General features: G+C 26.1%; 1 protein-coding gene across 1 annotated transcript; it reads right to left on the reverse strand.

The window, feature by feature from the left end:
* Positions 1-3: 3 nt before the first annotated feature.
* LOC114127915 (dynein axonemal heavy chain 6-like) lies at positions 4-9653 on the reverse strand. Its single transcript, XM_050206743.1, has 15 exons — positions 9561-9653; positions 9368-9467; positions 9164-9245; positions 8734-9071; positions 7352-7597; positions 4160-4603; positions 3885-4054; positions 2920-3146; positions 2662-2836; positions 2463-2592; positions 2272-2373; positions 2043-2192; positions 957-1766; positions 203-859; positions 4-144 (listed from the first exon to the last, which is right to left on the reverse strand). Exons 1-15 carry the CDS (start codon positions 9608-9610, stop codon positions 4-6), a joined length of 3822 nt encoding a protein of 1273 aa, XP_050062700.1. The 5' UTR covers positions 9611-9653.
* Between the last annotated feature and the right edge of the window lie 6281 nt (positions 9654-15934).

The following is a 15934-nucleotide window of genomic DNA, read 5'->3' on the forward strand; positions in this document are numbered from 1 at the left end:
ATTTTAATGTGATTTTGTAGTAGAAATACTTAATTTAAAACATTTTTGTTCAAATTTGACCAATGATTCTTGTACGTTGGCCTTAAGATTGAGGATTACGTGTACGTCACGACACCAGATTATCTGTGATATCACAATCACTAGCTGAAAAAATAACTTCCTAGTTTAAAATTATAGTACTAAAAATGATTCAAATTTCAACCTGGTTAGCATGTAATAAAACCCATTTTTCTTTAGGAATTTCATTATAATCTTCAATGGCTATTGACATGAGAGCTCGTAGTGTATTTACCATCTCCTTTTCTACCCTCGACAGCCAAAATTCAACGTTCCCAGTGGCTTTAATTGGTGATACAAATTTGACAATTTCTCTTTCTGGAGATACCATAGCGATAACGTCTGTAGATGTATTATATTTTCCTTCGATCACCGATTGTAACTGCTTTCTTTCGTCGTCTTCGTTTTTAAACTGAATTCGCCAAATTGCTTCAAAACATTTATTCATGTACGGTAGTACAGTTCTAGGATTTCGAACTTGAGCGATTATTTCTAATAGTTCGTCGTTTGCCAAGAAATTAAATCGCGGGAACACAACTCTTTTTGATTCTAAATATGCTTCTAAATATAACAATACTTGTTCTAATTGTTGATTGTTCATTATAAGGGTTTTCAATAGGTCAGTTTCAGTGCATATGCTTATTGCTATAGGATTTTTTACAACCTTTTGCATAATAATCTTCCATGAATTATTTACTTGATTAAATAATTTAGCTTCATTCGGAAGTTGTCTTTGTATATCCGGAGCAGCGAATATCGTTTCTAAATAAATCCAATTATTTTGGCATAAAATCCATTCTGTCTAAACACAAAATTTTGATCAAAAAATTTCTGTGGTTATAGAACCAACAAAAAAGAATTTGATTCGTGTTAGATAATATATTTATTAAATTACTTACTAAAACGTCATTCATAATAGCCATAGAATTTATCCACTCTTCAACTTTTGATTTAATCATCATTATGTTTTTTGATGAAACGAGAGTATTTAAGTTTATATTTGTTTCTTCTAATGTTAACTGAACTTCTTCTAATGAACCTAGTATAAAAATATCGTTAGTATTTTTGTAAGGAAGTACAATCAAATTTACGTTTTTCCAAGAATCTTCAACTTTCTTCAATATTGCCTCTAAAGTAGCTTCAGAACTTGCTTGCATTGAAATATCTATTATTTCAGAACCGTGTTTGAAAGCATCTAATTTTTCGAGCATAATTAGAGTAAGAGATTGGTTAGTCGGAAATGCTGTCCCAAGTATATGCTCGATTTTAATCCAATGATGTTTTGTAAGATTTGGATTTCTTAACATGGTTATAATCGACATTTTTTCTTTGAATGACTGAACTTTTTTGTCAATAAGATCAACGAGTTCACATGCAGGAATAATTCTTTTGAATTGCATTACATATTTTAAATTTAGTGCTAAGAACGTGTTCATTTGCTCTACTTCTAAATTATGAAAATTGTCTTCTTCCCAAACAGACATTTTTTTTTCCCATTCGTCTAAGCTATCCCACAGTAAAATTCTAAGTCTTACAGCTTCACTTGCAATGCTTAGAATATTAAACTTAGTCATTTCCACTCGAAAAAAACGCTGATAAGACTCATATAAAATCGATTCTTCTTGGCGGTCTGCTAATCGATTATGAAGCTTAGATAATGCCAATTTTACTTCTTCTTTATTAGTATTAATATCAGTTAACCATAATTCCTGCAAAAAAAAAAACATGATACTGAATAATATATTTTTATATAATTACGACTTGGTAAATACTTTTAAAAAGTATTTGGAATAAATATACAAATATTTCATAAAAAAAAAATATACTTATAAATATATTATATAAAATACAATGAAAATATTTTGAAATACATCATTAGTATTATTTTCAAAAATATTCTAAAATTATTCCGAATAAGTACTTGAAAAGAAATATGAATGATGTCTCAAAATATTATCTAAGTCTGTATATGTATAATTTATTACATTGGCCTCATTATTTATTTGTTCTACATCTTGAATCATGTCTTTTATATGAATATCAATTTTTTTGATGAATTCTCCAATGAGTTTGTCTTGTTCTTTGTTAATATCCTCGAACGCTGTTTGTAAAGTAGTAAGCGTCTCTGTAAATTTCTGTAAATAAATATTATATAAAAATTGCATATCATTATTATTAAGCTACTAACTACAAAATAATAATACTACTATTAACATCATAATTGTTGATATCTTCATCAGGAACCGGCACTTCAAATTTTTCGGCCAAGTCATAAAGTTCTCTGATATAGTTTTGATTTTTATCTATTTCATCTAACTGAAATATTAAATCACGTTAAGGTATATTATTGTGTTTCTTTTAATTGTAGTATGTAGAAAATATTATTAAACTGTTCAAACACAAACCCTCGTGGAAAAATTGTCTAAGAACTTTTTATAATCTACATATTGTGCAGCAGTAGATGGAGAGGTGTGAAGGTACTTGAGCGAATCGTTTATTTCGTTAAACAGTTCATTCACCAACCGTTTTCCTGCTCTAAATGAAGATATATTTTATAATAAAATAATTTTTTTGCTTACAGTCTTACTATGATCTTGCACATACTTTACAAGCGTTTTTTCCACTAGATCTAATAAATATTCGCAGGTAGGTTTAGCAACATTTTTTAAAAGATGTAATTTTAAATGAAACATGCCCAGCATATGTGTAGTCTTTATTTTATCTACGTCGTTTATTTGTTGTTTGTATTTCTCTAACATTTTTTGAAAATTCTTTATGCCTAAGAATGATAGGTACATTTTGATACGGTGAATGGTGGATTTCATACAGATATACTCTAGACTCTAGTGACTTAAAACTTACTGGTTTCGTTTACGATATTTCCTTGATCTATGTCTTCGTTTTCCCTGTAAATAATGTGAACATATTCCAGACGTTTCAAGTAATTATGTACCACCTTGAAATTTGTTGTGAAATAATTCAATATCTTTTCCACGGAGCTCTGATACGCTCCATCAATGTCGAATATAAACTGCAGTGATGGTCCGTTGGCGCATATTCGGTCATTCTGATTACCACAAATCGACGGCCTAAAATTTTTATTACGATCGATTAAATTTTCAGTTTGCATAAAACTGTAGTTATTGTTGTTATTGTAGTCAAGTGTTATTGTTATATAAAAATAAATGCAAAATAACTAGGTATTGACAATTTAAATTCATGAAAAAAATTACATATTAAATACCTTCAAAATAATAGAATATTAAAAATTATAAAAATATTTGAATAAGACAAAAGCATATAGTAATATGCTCATAACCTCAAATATATATTTAAAAAAATACAAATATAAATTCGTATATATACTAGTTACTAGCTAGTTATGGTTATGATTAGGGCTCAAAACTTGATGGTCTAAAAATATTTAAAGTTATTTTACGTACATGTTTTTAATCCCTCCCAATCAAAATGATGACATTTTGTTCAAATCAACAATTAGCTACAATTTTCAAAAATATTTTCACAATTCGCAGGCCTTTAATTTATTATAAAATAAATAAAATTAAAGGTGGAGCTGAGAATATGTGTGAATTTCGAAAACGTACTTTACGGACGTAAAATTGGTTAACTTAATCGAATATTAAATAACAAATCGAACAAACTTTGCATCATATTATAGAGTTGTCATTTTTAAAGAGCAACTTAATACACATAGTAAGCTAGTTACACACACATATATTTATATGGTGTATAATATATAGAGTTATAATTACTCTTTAAGCCAGTATACCCAACACTGTGTTATAATGCATGTGTGTAGAACTCACGTTGAGAAATTGTTAAATTCGATGTCGTCTAGGAGTGGAGGAACGTGAGTGATAACGATCCATTTCCAGTTTTCCATTAAAAACGTCATGTAAGTGATGAAATCGTTTTGCGTGTTATCGAATTCGATACCATTTTTTGTTAAAAACGCCTCCAATACGAACAACGGCGACTGCGCATCGAAAGTAGGTATATAAAATATTGTTTACATAGAAATCGACGATTATAATGTTATTGTTATGAACGACTTGACCGAATACATTATAATTATTCTCACCTTGGGATCGTCCGAAGCCATGTCATTTTCCAGTGCGTTATCGACGTCATTGTTGTCACGGCCGTTTAGTTGATGCAATTCGTCGGGAACGTACTTGTAGTGTCTGCGCACGTCCCTCTCAAATTGAACGATTTGATTCCTGGTTATCTTATGGAGATGTGATTGCAACTGGAAATCAATCAACGCGATGAACCGGCATATCCTTTGACAGCATTTCAGTTTGGACCTTTGTTTTACGAATGACATCGTATAGCTGGTGATAACCTTACTATTATCACCACCGCGAGGCTGTGCTGTACGTGAGGTTTTTTTGACGCGAAACTCTAAGTCGTCCACGGTGAATCCACACTCGGCCAGCGCACTGGAACACGCTGCCAACACTAAGCTTTTGACCGCTAGGCGTAGGTCCTGCAAGTGTCCGACGCCCGCTTCGGTGCTAATCTCCTGCAAGGGACAAGTAAGGAATATCGATAAAAAAAAAATATATGGTTAAATTCTGAGCTGTCTTAGCTAATGACGTTATATACGTATGTATATAAATACATATGAGCCTGGGAAACAAAAATAAAATTCTACATAGGTATTCAATTTATAAAAATAAAAAGCGTTTTTATAAGGTATTAGTATTGTTTAAAGATTTATTATTTTATAAAATATTTGGAAATATAACACTCAAATAATAATAAATAGTAGATATTTTGTTAAATACCTTTGGTCATTAGGTTTCTAGTATGATGCTTGACTAGTTGATACTGAAGGACGTTGTTAAAAATATTATAATAAATAATAATTGAGAAAAACTAATAAAAATAAAAAAAAATAAAAATATTCGCAACACTAGTTTTTACAAAATCTGTAATAAATTTTTATTTAGTTGTAATTTCAATGGGAACAACAGTAGAAACTTGATAATTTTACTTAATATTTATATTAGTTCTTAACTTATTGTTAAAATTTATTTGCTCTCATTGAGGTATTTATCGTATAGAATATAGATAGTTGCAATATTGAACTTATTTTTAGTTTTTTTAAATTTCAGTAAATAAAGTTATCTAATTATTTTTCCAATATTATTTATTATGATTATTTTTAGTCAAAATGCTCGAAAACTTAGTTTAAAATTTTTCATAAGTTGTTTTTACTCAAAATGTTATCAAAAAATATAATCTACTTAAAATTTTTTTATACACTTGATTTAAGCTAAAATGTTGTCAAAACTGGACGTTTATACGAAAAATAACGATTTTTAGTATTTTGGTTGTAAATAAATATGAAAATAAAAAAAAAACAAACAAAACAATTATGACACTTTTTACCATTATGTAGTTAAAATCGTCAATATAACAGAGCAACTCTCTTGGTTTTTATTCTACATTTTTTAATTAATGGGTAGGTACTTCATTATATAAACATAATATTTTTTTTAACTCTTATTTTCACATAAATTTTAATTTGTTCGATATCTATTTCATGTAACCTAAATGTAATATTCTTTATAATATATATATATATTATGGATTAATATTTTTTATAACAGAACACTTATTTAGTATTCTTAATAAAATATTAATGTTTACAGTAGTTAAAGTTTGAAAAAACATTTTAAATTTTAAAAGATTTTGATTTATAATTCATTACATCCGTTAGTCATTTCATAAGAATTAAGTGACTATTTAGAAATTTAATTTAATTAATATTTAGTACCTACCTTACTAGTTTATTTTAAAGTGAATAACTTTTTATAACTTATTTTTTAAAAAACAGCAATAATTACCTAATTATAAGACTATTGGTACATTTATATCTACTAAACAACAGAAAGAATTATCACTATTTTCGATAAATTTTCGTAACATTTATATGCATAAAGAGTAGGTAAGTAGGGAAAATATATTCAAATAATTCAAATAAATTGAGAGTATAAAGAACAATGTTGCTGTATAACAATTGAATCCATTTTTGTTATATAAAGTTAATTAAAAAGTCAAACAAGTGTTTATTAATTATACCCTTTTAATATTATTATTTGTTTTTAATTTTAAACAGCATAAATAAGCAGTCAGCAGACTGTTCAATTTGTATCATGTATAGCATTAAGCTATTAAAACTTAGTTCTTTTATTTATGTCTTTGCTAATTTGAATATAAATAATGTGTAAGTAATAACAGTCGGATTCAAATATACTTAAAGACACGCCTTTCATAATTAATTTGATTAAAAACTGCATAGTTTCTATTTAATATTTATACATTTTTAACATCTTATTTGGTATTATACGTACTAAGTACCTATTTTTAATAGTGGTACTATAATTGTCTATAATACTATATACAACAGCAGGTATAATTTTTCACGTGAACAATTTCCCGTGTAAATAACCATGCCTTCAGGATGATAATTTAAACAGCAACAAAAATGTATAGTATTATATTGAGCACAAAGCTTTTTTTTATTAGTTGGCGCTAACCGGGAAAACTACTTAAACGATGTCTTTGAATTTTTGTACATTTTGTATATTCCTGACAATCCCCTGAAGGCATTCGTACCAGTTTAAGCCATCGGCAATCTCATATAGCGCTAATCATAAACAAGATATTTTTATGAATAAATAAATAAATTTGTTATTTTGTCGACGTCATGTATTAAATTTTGTGAGTGTGTGTTTTACTGCAGAACGTTGAAAATTGTATAATATTGTTATTGATTTATAAATAGTTTAAATTTTTCCATTTTTTGTTTAATGCGCACATGCTACTATAAATAAATTAATCTATCACTCACAGGGTAATAAGAGCACGTATTGGAATAAAAAAAAAAATGTACCTATAACCGACGGCAACGAAAAAATGTATGAACTAAGCGTTCTCAAAGGTTTGACAGCAACGTATGCTTACGACAAATTAGTGTGTAGGTAGGTTATATTAATTAACTTAACAGCCGGGCTTAATTTGTCTGATACTATTTATTATTATTTTTTTTTTATCTATAGGAATTCACACGGTTATAAAGACATTGTATTATTTCTATTGTGGAGCTTGGAAATTTGCGCGAGTTAAAAAGGGTATCTATTTAAATACTGTTAATAAATTTGTGCACAAATGTAAAATGCCAGTTGATTATTTTTAGGTAATTTTGCGTAAAGTGGTCGTAGCTTTGTTTATGATATTTATCCCTAAACGCATTTACACCGACCTGTTGTTCTTTAAACGATTGGAGTGTGCTTTCTTCCGTAACTGAACCGTTGTATAAGCTCATTGCCGCAGTCTGGTAAATCAGGTCATATACCTTTAACAAAGCGTCCCGTAGTGGAGCGGACAGCATGAATAACGAAAGCGGACCTTGTAGTTCTTCCCTCGCCCGACAGTATTTGTTCTGAGAAATGTGCTTATACCAGAAATGTAGACACTTCCATTGTATGTAATTTTTAAACAGCGATACCTGTGTACACAAAAATATAGGTATAAACAATCGTATTTAATATCAAAATTTCCATCGCTGCGATGGTGATAGTTTTTATATTTTAAAGATTTTTTCAATACCTAAGTTGTTTTCTACCAAATCACCAGATAAATACATTTTTATAAAATGTCGTTTGTTAAGTTTGGTACATTTTTTCTGAAAATGTTTGCTGCGAATTTAAATTTTCATATTTTTTAAATAATTGTAGTATCTTTACACGGAGATGTGTGTATGCGGCCATGCGGGTATAGTGCGAAATCATATTTATGAATAATTAGTGTCTAACGATGATATTAAAGGTAAGCACATGGCATAAATCCTAAGGTAACGCTATATATATAGGTATGCATCGTTGCTAATATGCTTGAGTATGAGTAAAGTTCACATATAATTTGAAAATAAGTTTCCAAACAAAAGTTTCAAAACTTCAAAGTTTAATTGACACATTGCACTATAAAACAAAGCTTTATTTAAAGAAAAATATAAGGCGTATTAAATAGATAATTAAAATTTAATTAAATTAAATTAAAAACTCTTTTCTTCATAGAACTGATGTCAAATACGCCTTTGCCTTTAAGTAAATTAATTAACTCTTAGTTGAAAGCTTTATTTGTACTTTTATCAGTATTAATACTTAAATTACCAATCGATATTAATGTTGTATAGTAAAACATGTTTAACAATTATTTATTTAATTTATTATGTATAATGTATTTACACAATTTAGCGTTGTTAAATAAATTGTAACTTTATTTTAGTTACTAAGGTTAGGTTAAGTACTGAGACTTGCTACTTAGAATTTACTTACATTAATACATACCTACCAACTACTACTTATAATTAATAACTTTTTTTTTTTGTTTAAATATTAGTTTTGTACATTTGTATTGAAAATTTACTCAAATTCCTAGTTAAAAATATTCTTAATTAGTTCATCATTTACTTAGTTTGTTTGAAATTAATTGTATTTACAATTTATTATTTGTTATCAAAATTTGAATAAATTTTGTATTATGCGCCCAATATTGGTTATAAGTACTTATAACGTACAAGGTATAACCTATACGTTTAACTGCACATATTATACTATAAGCACTATAAAAATCTTCACTTACTTTTACAATTTTCTTATATAATCTATATTCCTTTTCGAATTGCACAAAAGGCGTGAATGTCACTTCGTTTTCGATATGAGACAACATACCTTCATTACTTAGTGTAAAGAAACAAAGTTTATTGATATTTTTGAACAAAACAATTTTGAAATTATACGGTGAAAAATATTTAGATTTTTTGCTGACTGCGTAAACTAGATAAATAAATTTGAATTCCGTCGCACTTTTAAACTCTTCGATGGTCTTATCTAGGTTCAATATTTCGGGTGGTTCTTCTTTAACTGCTGTTTTTCCGTCGCCGACGTTAGTGTTATCTTCAGACTCGTCCATTTCAGCAACTAAACAACATTTAACTCGACACGATATTATCTCGAATATAAGAGTTATAATACACAATAAAATATTATCTAGGCAATAGACAAATACTTACAATAATTGGTGTCGTATAATTTTAAATCTTCATCAACCCTGAATGGTGCATTTTTTTCTTTTGTATACCGTCCAGAGATACACTAATAATACACAATATATTACGAAAATATGATACCATTTAAAGTGATACTAGTAAAAATGATCTGGTAATTAAACTTTTTTTAACAGAATAATAAGTAGAAATAAATTTATAAAAACTCACTAAATGTCCAGACTTCTCTTTTTCGTTTGGTTTAGACTGTAAATATTTAGCGTTTGACACGTTTGATGTGAAGATGTTTTCCACAAGATTTTTTGAATCACTAGCAAACAATAAAATAAATTATAGTTGGTAGATATGGTCAATAATCATATAAAGTAATATGTATATAAAAAAAAATGGATTATTATCATACTCGCTAGTAATTTTTGATTTTTTTTTTGACGAACTCCTCTGAGCTGACATACCGACACGTATCTAAGACGATACCAAAGGACGATAGCCTATTAACAAGACAAACATAGTAACATACCAATAGGTTGAATGTACCTATGTTAATTCTCTATTTAGCGTGGATCGATTCAAAGGTTGTCGCTAAGGATACGTTTTTTAACAAGCATTCCAGAATCGTAGTAAAACTATAATGGGTTATATAGAAATATTTTAATACTATTTACTTAAAAAAAAATCATGTTAAAGAATTAATGTACAAATATAAATTATGATGTAAATATAACAAAAAAAAAAAATAAATAAATAAATAACAAAAAAAAAATAATTAATTATAATAATTTTAATAATTAATTTATTATTAATATAACAAAACTATAAAAAAATAAGTATAAAATATAAATATATAATTCTTTATGAAGGTAGTTAATCGGATGAATTTTAAGAATGATAAGAAAAACATAATGATCATATTTCATTAATAACTTTCAATAATTATTAGTGATTTTACACAAATATGATGATAAATTAAAATTGATGTTCAAATACTTATAGATACTATTATTTATACTTAATAGTATAATTTAAGAGCTCTACATTTGTTTGATCTTTAAATTTATTTTACAAATAAATCAATGTTAGAAAGCTTTTTGAAAAATTATTTTACTACAAATCTATTATAACTATGTATTTGTCTATATCTTAATAGAAAATTAAAGAATATTAATGAATCTATTAAAATAAAATAAATCGTTTTAATTTTAGATTATTTAATTTTAAATTAAATTAAATATTAAATAAAATAAATTATAGTAGCATAAATATCCAAAATCAAAATTATTTTATTACTATTTTTTTGTGACATTTTAAGGTTTGTAGCAAATTTTGAAGGTTTTGAAGGAACCTTGACATTAAGTATAGCCGTTTAGGTAACTTCAATGAAAATTATGCTATGTTAATAAGTTTTAAATAAGTTACTCATTTAACTTTTAATTTATTAACTCATTAACATCCATTGTTGCGTTGGGTAATTGTAATGAATGCGTTAAATTTCAAATGAATAACTAATAATAAAATAGCTTAAAATTAATCTAAATATTTTAATTAATTCCATTAATTATACTCGTACTAACTAATAATTTGTTTGATAAATATTTGTTTGTAAATATCCTAGATCATATAATTTTAAACTACAAACGCTCATAAAATATTAATACTAATATTTGTAAATTTAAGCTCAATTATTTTACAATTCTTGTGAAACAAATTGAATGTATTAAATTGTCGAACTTTAGGTATAAATATTATGTTATACATTTTAATGTACACAACATTTTAAGTATTTTGGTAATTCCGATGAACTTTGTTTAAGTCAAATTTAAATTTACAGACTAAACTATTTAGACTTATAAAATGGATATATTGTAACTACAGTACACATTTTTTATATTAATTAATTAATTATTTATTTTATGAATATAATATAATGATTATGGTTTTAACATATAGTAGGTGTGTAATTGATCATTGTGTTTACATATTTTTATTATTTAATATAATATAGAACTATATAATAAGTAATAACTAATAAGTAATATGACATTTTTTCTATTTGTATTTAAAATATACGTAATTGTCTTAAAGCAAGTTATCAATATTATCTTAAATAATATTATCGAAATGTCAAAATTATTTGGTTTACAAAATTAATATGTGTAATCAAAATATAGTTAAAAACACAACAATTTAATGAATGTTAAATCAGTTTAGTTTATAACATACTGAAATATTATATATTATTGTGCATGTGTACTCACGTAATTATTATCTATAATCATGAATAAAATGTTAGTTCAAAGTTGTTAGTAGTTTTTGCAATTCATTATATAGTGCCTACTCGTGTATAATGTTAGGTTATAACATAGGTAAAACTATATGCCATATTTAAATTAAAATAGGTATTAAATAGGTAGTAATGGTTAAAAATTGCAAAAACAAAATTAATTTAATACCAACATATTTTTCTTTGACTAAAATTAATGTAATATATGGTCGTGGTTAATGGTTATATTAAATGGCTATTCCATTTAAGTTGTTTCATCTTTAATCTTGTAATATATCTACGCTAAAATTAAAAATACCTACTCCAAAAAATAAAATGTAATATTACAAGCATTCATTTTAAGTTAAAAGTTATTAAATAGCTCCGCTTTTGGATAAGTTTTTTTATTAGTTCTGTCGTTAATTAATATGCCGATAGCTATGTGTAAATTATAAATGATAATTTGATTTATGGTAAACGATGCATAATAAAAAACTCAATAATCAAACAATACGCAATTGTCGATGTACTACCATTATAGTAAAAATTGTTTTCATATCTAGAATTTTAAAACGTAATACAAAATTGCTCATTAGTTTTTTTAACTTGCAGCAAAAATAAAAAGTGTATTGAAAAGTCACATTTATTTTTCATGATTGTTTGAAGTTTAAATATTTATAACATTGAATATTCACCCATTTAATATAATTATTTCTTTTAAAACAGTTTTTTTATAGTTCAAAAATAAATAACAGTTGATACTTAAAAATTAAACAAAATGTTTATAATATAATTATTTTTCATAAATGTTAAAATTGTTAATAGTTTTACTCTTTTTGAGTTATTTACAGACATTTGAAATTATTTTATTTCTATAAATATGGATACATATTTTTTCGTATGTACAAAAAACTTGAAAATTTAATACAAGATTCCATATAAGTTGTTCTTACTAGAAATAAAAATATTTAAAATAATATATAGATAAATTTATTTTTATTATAAGCGTTTAAAATTTAAATGTTAACAAAAGTTGTTACAACTAAAAAAACTTACATATTATTTTGCAGTTGAAAATTTATAATGTGTCATTTTTATTTCTATACATATTATATTGTATAATTTTAACTCTTTTTTTAGCTACTAATAGATGTAAGACATTTTGTTATTCTTTAGTTTTTTTCTATAATACACCACGAAAAAATTTATCATCGTAGCGTCTAAATTCTTGAAAATTGATGATGCGTATAACGTTATTGTAAATTATTTTACCATAATTTAAAAACATCATTTCTAGAAACTTTGAACTTTTAAATGTATTATGTAACCTAATTAATAATAATAATATATTATGAATTTTATTAAACGAAATGGCATTTTTGATTTATTTTAAGATATTATCTACTTATATATATTATATTATGAATCTATTTTTCGGTATTTACAGAAAGATATGATGAAATGATGAGTTATTTATTATTAATTATTCGGTAATAATACAATAAAATTAAAAATTATACTGAAATAAACACATGTGAATTATTTGATTTGTTTTTATAAAGATCTCACGAAATTTTAAAAATTATATCTCAAATCTAAAATATTATACTACAGGTGTAATACCTATAGTACTACGGGTACTGCAGGCTATAACGAAGTTTCATTAATAATGTAAAAGTATATTCGACAATATACGTAATTAACCCTTTAAAAAAATATAACTTTACTATAATTTAAGTTTAAAAGAAGTAAGAGTTTATTTCCTGATAGACTCAAATTAGCAGTGTTATTTAAGACTTATATTAAAAATGGAGATACTATTAATAATTATAGGTCGATTTCCATGATAAGAAATTTTGGAAAAATTAGTAAAAGCAAAATTAATTAAGTTTTTAGAAAATAATAAACTGTTGTCCTAAAACCAGTATGGTTTTAGATTACGGTTGGGAATAAAATATGACTTATATACAGTGCTAGAAAGTTCATACATAACGCAATCGATAATATAGTAAATAGATTATAGCAAATTCTCAGGATATTTTTGTAGCATAAATACTAGATTTAGTCAGTACTTTGATCACACTGTTCACACTATTTTAAATTATAATACGAGATAATTATAAATAATCACAATCAAAGCAATAATGTACTAAAATGATCGTTAAAAGTAAAAGCCATATGTAGGTAATCAAATACTTTATTTACCTACCTACGAAAGAGAATCAAAACACACAAGTCCTTTGATAATTAGAAATTAATGACTTAGTAGAAATGTATCCGATTCAATACAATTATTTATTAGCAGTTTATTCTTTGGTGTGTTATTTTGGAAAATTTAAGACTTTTTGTGGAAATATGGTATTTATATAGGTACTTAATTATTAAAATTGTTAAAAATTAGTTGACAGATTTATTATAAATTAGATTTTAATGCTCTGTGATTTCTACCTAGTTATTGTTAATTATCATTTATCAATGACTGTAGGCAGTGGTGGAATTGCGTTTATTGAGTATCGTGGATACCAAATTTACTAAACACTGGTCTGTTATAATAATTATTGGAATACAATAATCAATAAATAAATAAATAAATAAATAAATAAATAAATATGTATAATAAATTAATATTTTCTTGGATTACATAATAATAATATAATTACGATGAAAGTAATTTTATGACTTATGAAAAATGATATAGTATATAAAATATGTCTCGACGTTATTTCAGATACTGGACGGTGCTGAAGTAGCTCAATAAATGTGCACCATATGCACCCATAGCCCATAGTATAAATATCTATAATAATTTATTGAAGCACACTCACAAGCATCTAACTAGCTGTAGTTATATATATATATTATATATATCTAGAAATTGAAATCAGTTGTTTTTATCGCGCTCTTAGTAAAAAATAATTTTAATACGTCGATACTATAGATATTAAATATATTATATTACATTCCTAGAGATTATATTTAACTAAAAACCCCCAAAAATGTTTATTGCACTTATATGTCTTACCTCCATTCCTATTAAGTAATTGATACATAATATACCTTATCAAGAACAACAATATATTAATTTAAAAAAAAAACCTATAGATTTTGTATAGGTTAGATTGTATTAATATAATATATTATATACATTTATAAGTTATACGAATACAATACCTGTCATGTATATAACATGTTATAGTAGTATAATAGAATTATACTGAAGAGTAAAGCACAAAGGTATACCAATATCTTAGTATAAAAATAAATTAAAACTCAAATTGGTACGCATAATAGATTTATTATTTATTTTTTGATGTGAAACATCTAATGGTGTGGTACGGTAGAGAGACCGACTGTAATGTGGCGATGCCCCACTCGTGGCTAGTCGGCTCAATTCGCGGAAGCTCGATGGACATTTTAGTAATTTGATATTTTATTTTGGTTGCTTTTGCCTATTAATTACTATAACAATAATAATGTTTCTACGGCGATCAGTGAATCTATTTTAAAATTAAAAACTATTTATTTTAATGATTTAACAATACCATGTCGCGAGACCAAGACGAACAAATCGTTCATGACAAAGCCGTGATAAAACTAGGATTTGAAACATTGAGAACGAAAGGACTGAAAAAGAACAAGAAATTGCACGACTTCGTGATTCTCAATCACAAGAGCAAAGCGTGCGTTCTACTGATATTGTTGGTCGAATGTATAGTAATGTATAGTACAGTTCATCCAAAGAATGACGAATGCTTCTATATGCGGTTGTTTTTTGATGTTTCACGTCTGCCAGACATCCCGCGACGGCTTAGTATTTTTTTTTTTATCATTTGAGGCCGAAAACATTGATTGTGGCCGTTGAATTTTGATTTCGCCTGACAACTATTTTTTAAGTTTGGCCGGCGCCACTGGATCCGGTCCTTAAATTTGATAATATAGGTAAACTTACTCTATTATTAAAGCTAACAGCATAAAATTGATTTCTCTGAATGAAAATTGGCTTTTGTTATAGGCATATGTCTGTAAGACGGAAACAGCCACGCGGCTGTGGCGCCCTCTTAAAACTAGTAATTTGTTTGCCATACCGTTCAAAATACATTTTTGAAACTTTTTTTGAACTTTTTGAAATATATTTTTATAATTTAATATAATTTAAAGGGGATGTATGTGTTCAGAACATACATAAATAGGTATCTTACTTACAATATTATATTGTATGACTTAAATAAAACAATTTAATCTTAAAATTGATAATGACTCATTTCTTTCTAATATTTAAACTAAACACACAAAATTAAATTGCTAAACGTATATTTTGGTTGGTACCTTGTAACGTCATCAACAGAAGTATGAACATAATTTGAAGATGGACATGGTATAGAATAATTATTTAGAGCAGTTTCAAGATCTTTACCAAAAGCAGCATTGGAAATATTAAGACTGAATGGGACAACACAGAACTGATATGACCGTCCGTCATATAAAAAAATGGTGTATTGACGTACGGAGGGGTCTAA

This window comes from Aphis gossypii, chromosome X, assembly GCF_020184175.1.
Source record: "Aphis gossypii isolate Hap1 chromosome X, ASM2018417v2, whole genome shotgun sequence".
NCBI lineage: Eukaryota > Metazoa > Arthropoda > Insecta > Hemiptera > Aphididae > Aphis > Aphis gossypii.

Excerpts from the sequence above, each read along its gene's own strand:
- LOC114127915 (XM_050206743.1), bottom strand. The coding sequence starts at position 9,610 with ATGTCAGCTCAGAGGAGTTCGTCAAAAAAAAAATCAAAAATTACTAGC. Across the intron at positions 3,147-3,884 it reads GAATTTAACAATTTCTCAAC|GCCGTCGATTTGTGGTAATC; the intron begins GTGAGTTCTACA and ends TAAAAATTTTAG. Across the intron at positions 2,193-2,271 it reads AAGATATCAACAATTATGAT|AAATTTACAGAGACGCTTAC; the intron begins GTTAATAGTAGT and ends ATTTATTTACAG.